Source organism: Clarias gariepinus, chromosome 17 (genome assembly GCF_024256425.1).
Source record: "Clarias gariepinus isolate MV-2021 ecotype Netherlands chromosome 17, CGAR_prim_01v2, whole genome shotgun sequence".
Classification (NCBI taxonomy): domain Eukaryota; kingdom Metazoa; phylum Chordata; class Actinopteri; order Siluriformes; family Clariidae; genus Clarias; species Clarias gariepinus.
In genome coordinates this window covers 349,404-360,180 of record NC_071116.1, presented here as the reverse complement: position 1 = coordinate 360,180, position 10,777 = coordinate 349,404, and the positions used below count along the sequence as shown (strand labels likewise).

Below are 10,777 nucleotides of genomic sequence, written 5' to 3'. Positions count from 1 at the left end.
TGACTCCCATAGATGCTATGCAGTGTAATAGATTCAAAAGAATGAACGACTCGGACTGGAAGATATAAGAGGTGAGCTGCTCATTCTGTTTATTATAATATCTCCTTATCTGCAGTGTAATATCTTCATTACTGGAACTATAGACTAAATGTGTGTATGTAGACATGTTGGGGGTCTGTTTACTGAAAACGCAACGTTTTACTTTATTTCTGATCAAAGGAACGAAATGAACGAACTGACTCAAAAAAAATGTGTATGAATCAAAATGATCAGATCGTCCCTGATGAACGAGCCGAGGGCGACAGTGGCAAGGAAAAACTCCCCGAGACGGTAATAGGAAGAAGGTTTCCTCTCAAGGATCATTCTGATTCATACACATTCACGTGAATGAGACGCAGGGCACGTGGAGATCTGCGCCTCACCGCGCCGCGCTCGTGCCATGTCATGATCCCGAACGGCCAAAAAACAGGCTCCTGTTACCAACGCAATTTCACATTCACATTCCATACAAACTTAAATAATTCTTTTGATTGTGTAAAGCTGCTTTGTGACAATAACAATTGTTAAAAGCGCTTTACAAATAAAACTGAATTGAATAGAATTTTGCTGCTACACATCTAATGCTGTTTTAATGAAGGTGTTGAATCATATAATTTTGGAAAAAATCTGTAAAATAATGATGTTTCACTGCTAAACTTATAGTGCTGTTGCTTTATTAAAGATGTTTAATCGTATAAATCTGGGAAAAATCTGTAAAATAACGGGTTTTATCTGCTAAACTCATTTTGTGTGTTTTTTTGACGGTCTTTAATATAATAATGTTTTTTAGAATAACATTTTTTGTCTCTGTAAAAGATTAAATAACAATTTCTGTAAATTTAGTGTTTTTGCACATAAGTTAATTTAACTGTCTTTGTTCTGCCAGTGATTTGACTGTTTTTAAGCTTTTGTTTTTAAAGTGCTCACTATCACACCATCACCGTCAAAACACTCATCAGCTAATCCTGTAATCGTCTTATAGGAAACGTACAGTATCTGTGTTAAAGAAGACACACACACACACACACACACACGTGTGCAGTAAGGTGTAAACTGTGTACAGTACATGTGGTACAGTAAATTACAATAAATAAAGAACTTTACATGTGAAGAAGGTATGGAGATTAGAAATGTTTAAATTAAATATTAAAGATTCAGAAATCAAAGTGTTCTGTAACATATCAAACACGTGCACCATCAGTTAGAATCAGTTCACATCTGAGTTACACGTTTGTATTTAAACTCTATAAATAAAGGCGTTACTCTGAATTACACAGAAGAGTGAAACTGACGGAGTACCTGATGCTGTCCTTTTCGAGGGAAAAGCCATGCCGGGTGTGAGGACACGTCTCCTGCTGCAGGACACAGACAGACAGAGAGAGAGGGAGACGAGGAGGACGAGAGGAGAGGAGGACGAGCTCCGGCTGCAGCGTCGTGTCCAATAACACTCTGATGAAATCAAAGCGGCTACGAGTCGATTGGGCGACGACATGGCTCTGATTTTCAGCATAAACATCAATAACAGCAACACATGCAGGTCAAAGGTCAAACACACCCACATGTCATCTTCCAATTGTGTGTGTGTGTGTGTGTGTGTTTAGTGGATCATTTACCTTATGGCGACTCGCACTGTACTGATCTAATGTGATCATATAATAAACACAATAATCCCAAAGACTGAGCTGCAAAAAAGAACGGCTCAGTTTGAGACACGCCCAGAGTGGACCGATGAGGTTGTTTATGTGCACTAGATAGTGAGCTTCAGAGGACTGGACTTCAGAGTGTGGTCTGGGACGCGGCCGCAGTAAATTGATGACACAGTGGGGGTGTCTCGGGTGTGGCTGCTGCTCATTAAGGATGTTATTGATGTGAGCAGGAATGAGACTCGACTGAAAAGGGAAATTGAATTAGAGCGTCTGAGCTTCCTGTTACAAAAACAATGACTGGGAAATTACAGGAGGCATGATTAAGGGCACGTCATATTACACACACACACACACACACACACACACACACACACACTATACGTCCAGGGTTTTATACAATTCACCTAAATGTTTAATTCTCGAACCGCCAGCGTCTCTTTACTTTTACTATCAGCTTTAATAACTAAATAAATGAAATGATTTTTATCTATTAATAAATTAATCACACACACCATCACACACACCCTCTGTTTAAAATCTTACTGACTGCATCAAGTCACTGATTTATAACAGAGCCTTAAAACTGCACTCACAATGCGTGTGGATTTACCAGACAGACAGACAGACAGACAGAAAGTGAGACAGACAGACAGTGAGACAGACAGACAGACAGTGAGACAGACAGAAAGTGAGACAGACAGACAGTGAGACAGACAGACAGACAGTGAGACAGACAGACAGTGAGACAGACAGACAGACAGTGAGACAGACAGTGAGACAGACAGACAGACAGTGAGACAGACAGACAGTGAGACAGACAGACAGACAGTGAGACAGACAGTGAGACAGACAGACACTAAGACAGACAGACAGTGAGACAGACAGAAAGCGAGACGCAGTAAGTGTCTATTTCTGTCTTTAGAGAATCTGATTGATGTTTAACCTCAGGTAGAGAACTGAGTAAAACACACTACTGTTTGAAGTGTGTGTGTGTGTGTGTGTGTGTGTGTGTGAGAGAGTTGTTGGGAATCAGGATGTGATTAAACTTTATTTCTACACAGACTCCCTCAGGCCTCCGAGAAACACATTTAATTAACACGATTAAACTTGATGTTGTTTCTTTCTGGGGTTTTGATTTTTCCAGCTGAAAGATAAACAGCCCCGCCCAGCCTTGGACCACCGCCAGGGGGCGACACAGTCAGAGTTAGAATGTGCAGATGAAGTGTTAAGTGTTAAGTCAATCACTCATGATCAGGAAATATCATGTGAATAAACATAAATGTGTATTAAAGTCTCCATACGGAGTGAAATGAACAGCTTTGAGAATGAGTTCTCCTGTTAAAAGAAGTCTTTATACTGCAAAGTTTTAAATATAGTTTTATATAAAACGAAACATTAGCATTTTAAAGACAGTTTATATCAAGCGTGCATTGTATCATTAATATAAAAGCCTTTAACGCTCTATAATAAACTCACTTTCCTGCCATCTAGCGGCTAACTGTGGAAGTGCACCGCTCTTATTTCTGATCCCTTTATTACACACTTTACTCCCATTAAAACATCACCACTGTGCAGGTGCCAAGCAGAAGGTTCAGTACATGTAGCTCATTAATTCCTGATATAAAAACCATATAAAAGGTCCAGTGGTGACTGTTAGAGTAAAACACTGAACCTTAATGAGTGTTACATCAACATTATTAAAGCTTCCCTTAATCTCAGTCATAAGGTTCTTTGACTAAAGCACATGTTCTGCCCCATTCTGCCCCCTGCCAAGGCTTTACCTGCTCTAACACACCTGTTGCACCAGCGCTTAATGAGTTTAATCAGGCGAACAGAGAATAAAGTAATGACAAAAGTAAAGACTGGATTAGAGAAAAAGACAGAGACAGTGGCTTTACCAGGAACACCTATGAGAACCTGAGGACTAAAGGTACAGAAGGTACTAAAGTAACATCTATATCCTTTAATGTACAATTGACCTCCAGGGTCTGGGTTTGATTCCACCTTGAGGGCTGTAATGTCACCTGTAAATTCCACCTCTCTGCTCTAATCACACCACGCACTGCACCACGTTCCCTCCGATCCTCCAGCACTGCTCGCCTCACCCCACCATCTCTCAGGGGTCGAGGGCGGCATTCATCCAGGCCCCTTTTCTGTTCTGGCACCCAGGTGGTGGAACGAACCTGCTCTAGATGTCCGTACAGCAGAGACGCTGACTGTCTTTAAACGACGACTCAAGACGCATCTGTTTCTCCAGTACTTGGACTAAACCCGGATGGACGGATGGAACGTGCAATTCAGTGCTGTGTGCTGCGACATCTAGTGGTGAAACTGTGGAAGTTCAGTGTTTTTCTGTATTTTAATTAAAGCCGATAAAGACATCGTGTCTCCGGTGTGTGTATAACACTGTATCTGTCAAAGCTGTTACCATGACAACACAATATTACAGATATTAAATGTAACTTATTCCACACCAGCTATTCAGTACGAGGTAACATTAAACACACGGATGTTATTTATTGATTAATATTTAAATAGATCTGTTTAACTCTAAAGATGAAGAGAATTTCTGAAACTGTTCAGTTTTATTTATTAACAAAAACCAAAGTGAAACGATCAAATAGTGTGTGTGTGTTTGTGTGTGTGTGTGTGTAAGAACCACTAGAACTTTGGCCCTGATCTCACAAACACACACGCTGAAAAATCCAACAAAGGAACGCCCCCAAATGTCCAAATATGGTAACAACTTTCCTTTTAGATTCCAGTTAGTCATGGAACTGTAAAGAACATGGAGCATGCCAAACTGTGTGTGTGTGTGTGTGTGTGTGTGTGTGCCTTTTTTTGAACTTTGCACTATTTGAATAACAGTCTGGCTGGAGGCATTTAAAAGGAAAAATGGAGAAAATTTCTCTCCTTACTTTAACATATGGAACTTTCATTTTAATATCTCATTTCTGTCTGACGTCATCAGGTAGGTGTGAGGAATATTACAGCGTAAATTAATCTCTAATCACAGTTAAAGTCATTACTTTAGATATTCTTGCTAAATGTAGATTAAATAAATCTAATAATATTGAGTAAATCAATATTTGATAAAATTTATAATTAAATTATTCAACCTGTTTAATTTATTTTTTTATCATTTGCATGTTATTGTATGTAATCCTTTTATATTTTAATAATTTAATAATTTAATGATCTGCACTTCACTGTAAACTGCCTGTAATCTCACAGGGCTGTGATCCACATTAAGACCTTCGGCTTTGAATTATTTATAAACTGAATCAGAAATATAAAATACACTCAAAATAAACTTTCCAACCTGGATCTGAAATAATAAAAATAATAATAAAAATGAATCTCTCCCCCTCTCCTTCGATGTATGTGTGTGTGTGTGTGTGTGTGTGTGTCTCAGTCTCAGTGTTTGTGTCAAGACAGACAGCTCAGTCGGGGTTATTGAGACAGAAGCGCTTTAATAAAGGAGCGCTGGAGGAGGTTCTGAGAGATAACCTGGAGAGAGAGTGTCGAGAGGAGAAGTGCAGCTTTGAGGAAGCACGTGAAGTGTTTGAAAACACGGAGCAAACTGTAAGTAAACACATCAGGATAAATTCAGGATTATATTTTATTAAAAGAGATCAGAGGTTTCTCACAGCTGAACAGATTCACAATTAACGAAAAAGAAGAAAATATGACCGTAAAGTAAATGCTCATAAAATAATATGTTTATGGTGAAGAATGGGTTTAAGAGCAGGCGTGATACACAGCAATCCCATTATGACCACCCACCTAATACTACGTAGCGCCCCCTTGTGTCACTAAACCATCCATGACATGACTGAAGGTGTGTGTATGTGTGTGGCACCGAGCTGTCAGTATCAGATCCTTTAATTCCTGTAAGTAAGTGAGGTGGAGCCTCCATGGATCAGACGTGTTTCTCAAGCAAGTCCCACCGACACTCGATCAGACTGAGATCATGTGCATCAGTGACCCCTGACCCCTGGCACCCGTGACCTTGTCGCCTTTTCACCGGTTTTCCTTCCTTGGAGCATTTTTGTTATGTGCTGACCGCTGCAGACTGGGAACATCCCATAAGAGCCGTGGTGTTAGAAACGCTCTGACCCAGTCGTCTAGACATCACAACATGTCCCTCGTCAAAGTCACACAGATCCTTACACTCACCTATTTGTCTTTCTTGGAGACCTGCTGCATATTAAGCCCCGCCCCCTGACAGGTAACGACACGGTAACCAGATCATTAGTGTTAGTCACTGCACCAGAGTGTGTGTGTAGTGTTAGGGCTGGATCTCATTTCTTTAGTTGTTATTCACTGTGACAGTTAAAGTTAGTGTTTGATATTATACATAAAATATGATTTTCAATGTTTTCAATTTTCTTCATATTTTTTTCTTCCTCTTCAGTGACATGTCCTCATGTACAGTATCTCACATACATCTTCCTCTTTTTCAGAGGGAGTTCTGGATCCGATACATCGGTGAGCATGAATTAATTACTCCTGTGATTAATGACACCGATTCATTTTACCTCGCACTGGGCGTGTGTGTATTAGTACAACACGAAGGCTGTGTCTCATACCGCACTTCCACACTACACTCTCTACTTTAGAATATGGACAGAGCCAATATGGCTGCCACATGAAATAATGTCTTATCTCTCCAAACCGTTAATGTTCTGTAAATGAAAGTAAAAGACGCACATCCTGTAAACAAACCCTGTCAGTTACTGAACACTCAACACATCATGTCACTTCAATACTAAACAGTGTATATTTAATACTAATGTGTAAAATAAGATTATTAGTACTTATGGCTGCGTCATGCGTTTGTGTGTGTGTGTGTTGTGTGTGTGTGTGTGCGCGTGTGTGTGTGTGTGCGCACGTGTGTGTGTGTGACAGATGGAGATCAGTGTTTGTCGTCTCCTTGTCAAAATGGAGGGACGTGTAAAGATGCCATGAGCTCCTACACGTGTTGGTGTCGCATCGGCTTCAACGGGAAGAACTGCGAGCTTGGCAAGAACCTGTTCACACCTTTATAACCTCAGTGTTTAATCCGGCTTCACTGAAAGTATTATCACTAGTGTTCATTTTGTCAGGTATTCTCAATTTTAGTCTTAGTCCTGGGATAAATGTCCCTGTTAGTTTTTATCATATTTAGTCAGTCTTAGCCTTGTTTAGTCAAGTTTTAGTCGACTAAAAGTCTGGACAATTTAGTCTAGTTTTAATCAAAGGAACCCTTAAGTATCTTTGTCTAAAAGTTACGTTAATTAAAACGTAACTTTTAGTTCATTTTATAACCCCCTTATAAACCCCATAGCACCCACCCCGCCCCTCCCTGACTCCAAGCCATTTTTACATGCAGAACAAAGGGGGAAAAAAAGAAGAAGAAAAAGGGGGGGGGGGAAGAAGAATATGGAGCTGGAAGTTTTTTGGTTCTGCTTGCAAAAGAAAAAAGGAAAAAGAAAACAAAAAACAAACAATTAAATAAGAAGGGAATCAAACTATAAATGTATGTGAAAAAGCGAACTCGGGCCCCCACACCTGTTGAAATTTCAAGTCTGAATAGCGGATTAAGTAGTGGATCTTCTCCAGGGACAAACAGGACATAATATCTCTGAGCCACTGGGTGTGAGTGGGTGACGTGGAATCCTTCCACTTGAATAAAAGAGAACGCCTGGCCAGGAGTGTCGCAAAAGATAACAGACGCTGTTTAGCTGGAGTTAGACGCTTATCTTCCTCTCCAGTGATACCAAAGAGAGCGATCAGAGGGTCTGGTTCAAGGTTGCAGTTCAATACGTACGACAAGGTTTTAAAAACATCCCTCCAGAATTTTTCCAAATTCGGGCATGTCCAGTACATATGAACAAGAGACGCCTCTCCACTTTTACATTTCTCACAACAAGGATCAATGTCTGGGTAGAAACGGGAAAGTTTAAGTTTAGAGAAATGAGCCCTGTGTACAACCTTAAACTGTAATAAGGAGTGGCGGCACATAAGGAGGTTGAGTTGACAAGTTTATGAATTAAATTCCAAGTATCATCTGACAGTGAGAGATTTAAATCTTTCTCCCAAGCAGTTTTTATTTTACTTAACGGGGTGTGACTCAAACCCATCAATCCACCATTAAAAGTGGATATTAAGCCTTTACGCAATAGGGACAAACAGAGGAGATTATCTAGAATATATACACCAGGAGCTTCAGGGAAATTTGGTATTAAAGAGCAAATGAAGTGTCTTACTTGCAGGTATCTGATAAAATGAGAATTGGGTAGGTTAAACCTTTCAGAGAGCTGCTCAAACGATGCAAACCTATGATCAACAAACAGATCTTTGCAAAGCTTGATGCCCTTATTGTACCATTCCTGAAACACTGAATCATGTAAAGAAGGTTGGAAGAGATGGTTAGAGACAATAGGACTGGACAGAGAGAAGCCCAGAAGACCGCTGTGCTTTCTGAACTGAGCCCATACTCTCAGGGTATGCCTAACAACTGAGTTATTGATAGGTTTAATTGAGGGGATGGGGAGTGCAGATCCAAGGAGTGCAGAGACAGAGAGGTTCTTTACGGACTTTATCTCCATTTCCACCCAGGCAGGCCGATTAGGTTGGTTGTGAAAATATCCCCAAAAGATGACAGATTGAATGTTTGCTGCCCAGTAGTAAAAACGAAAATTAGGCAGAGTCATGCCACCGTCTCTTTTAGATCTTTGAAGTAGGGACTTATTCAATCGTGGATGTTTACCTTTCCAAAGGTAATAGGATATAATTGAATCTAAAGCACTAAAGTAAGATTTGGGAATAAAAACAGGTACAGACTGGAAAAGATATTAACATTTAGAAAAAATACTAATTTCAATGGCATTAATCGTCCCACCAAGGACATGGACAGTGTGGACCATTGTCCCAAGTCCTTTTTAACCTAATAAAATTTTCTTTAAAAAGGTTTTTATGTTTCCTTGTGATTGTAATACCGAGATTAAAACGTAACATTTTAACAATAAGATTATTATTAATTATCCCTACAGTCAATCTAGTCTATCCAAAACCCATTTAAAGTTTTTTCACAAAATAATTATTTTAACATTTTAAAATGTATCTTTTCATCTGATGTTTATTTTTTACCATCACAACAACTGCTGCATGTTCTACAAAACAATAGGAGCATACGAACAGTGTTTTGACATTTTTTTTTAATGAATTTACACACTTCATACACAGTCACGATAATTTGCTAACCTATTAAATGAATGTTTTTGACATCTGTTTAACTATAAAATAAAATAAAATACATCACAACATAAATATGTTTTCATGTGGTAACAGTTACCACAGAAAGGCTGTAAAACCAGGCTGGGTGATTATTATGGGATGCCTTGATGCGTCTCTTCAGGTTTGTGGTATTTTTTTCCATCAGCTGTGTGCCCCCACGACAGGGGACTGTTCACTTATTACACATCTGCTGTTTTACCCCCGTTTCAATATAAAGAAAATGTATGAGGCGCCGTATACGGCTTAAATCAAACTTCACTCATGCACACACACATTAAACACTGGCATACACATATATGAATCACACGTACATATATATATATATATATATATATATATATATATATATATATATATATACTCAGCAAAAAAAGAAACGTCCTCTGACTTTCAATTGTTTTTACTTTCAGTAAACTTAATGTGTAAACATTTGTATGAACACTAAAAGAGTCGACACCATAAGACATAAACTAAAAATGTTTCCCAATGTGTCCCTGAATGAAGGGAGGCTCAAAATCAAAAGTACCAGTCAGTATCTGGTGTGGCCACCAGCTGTTAGGAGTACTGCAGTGTACACAGTATGAAGTACACAGTCCTGAAAAAGGGACGTTTCTTTTTTTGCTGAGTATATATATATACAACCAACAAAAATATAAACGCAACACCTTTGTTTCTGCTCCGATTTTTCATGAGATGGACTTAAAGATCTAAAATTCATTCCAGATACACAATATTACCATTTCTCTTAAACATTGTTCACAAATCAGTCTAAATGTGTGATAGTGAGCACTTCTATCTTTGCTGAGATAATCCATCCCACCTCCCAGGTGTGCCATATCAAGATGCTGATCTGACATCATGAGTAGTGCACAGGTGTACCTTATACTGCCCACAATAAAAGGCCACCCTGGAATGTGCAGTTTTGTCTCACAGCAAAATGCCACAGATGCCACAAGCATTGAGGGAGCGTGCAATTGGCATGCTGACAGCAGGAATGTCAACCAGATCTGTCGCTCGTGCATTAAATGTTCATTTCTCCACCATAAGCCGTCTCCAAAGGCGTTTCACAGAATATGGCAGTACATCCAACCGGCCTCACAACCGCAGACCACGTGTAACCACACTAGCCAGGACCTCCACATCCAGCAGGTTCACCTCCAAGATCGTCTAAGACCAGCCACTCAGACAGCTGCTGAAACAATTGGTTTGCATAACCAAACAATTTCTGCACAAACTGTCAGAAACCGTCTCAGGGAAGCTCAACTGCATGCTCGTCGTCCTCATCGGGGTCTTGACCTGACTCCAGCTCGTCGCCGTAACAGACTTGAGTGGGCAAATGCTCACATTCGATGGCGTCTGGCACGTTGGAGAGCTGTTCTCTTCACGGATGAATCTCGGTTTACATTGTTCAGGGCAGATGGCAGACAGCGTGTGTGGCGTCGTGTGGGTGAGCGCTTTGCTGATGTCAATGTTGTGGATCGAGTGGCTCATGGTGGTGGTGGGGTTATGGTATGGGCAGGCATCTGTTATGGACGAAGAACACGGGTACATTTTATTGATGGCATTTTGAATGCACAGAGATACCGTGATGAGATCCTGAGGCCCATTGTTGTGCCATACATCCATGAACATCACCTCATGTTTCAGCAAGATAATGCACGGCCCCATGTTGCAAGGATCTGTACACAGTTCTATATATATAGTTATATATATATGTGTGTGTGTGTGTGTGTTTGAGTGGAGTTTTAAGCTGTATATGGCGCCTCATTAAATGAGTCCAAATATCATCTCTTGTAAGTAATACTCCTGTG

The 10,777-nt window shown here is 39.9% G+C and overlaps 1 protein-coding gene across 1 annotated transcript in view; it reads left to right on the top strand.

Moving 5' to 3' along the window:
- Positions 1 to 4,527: 4,527 nt before the first annotated feature.
- f9b (coagulation factor IXb) overlaps positions 4,528 to 10,777 on the top strand; it is an 11,955-nt gene continuing 5,705 nt past the window's right edge. Inside the window, exons 1-4 of the mRNA XM_053516247.1 lie at positions 4,528 to 4,656; positions 5,101 to 5,270; positions 6,152 to 6,176; positions 6,597 to 6,710. Coding sequence (XP_053372222.1) covers positions 4,581 to 4,656; positions 5,101 to 5,270; positions 6,152 to 6,176; positions 6,597 to 6,710 — 385 coding nt within the window. The 5' untranslated portion in view covers positions 4,528 to 4,580. The remainder of the gene's footprint in view (positions 4,657 to 5,100; positions 5,271 to 6,151; positions 6,177 to 6,596; positions 6,711 to 10,777) is intronic.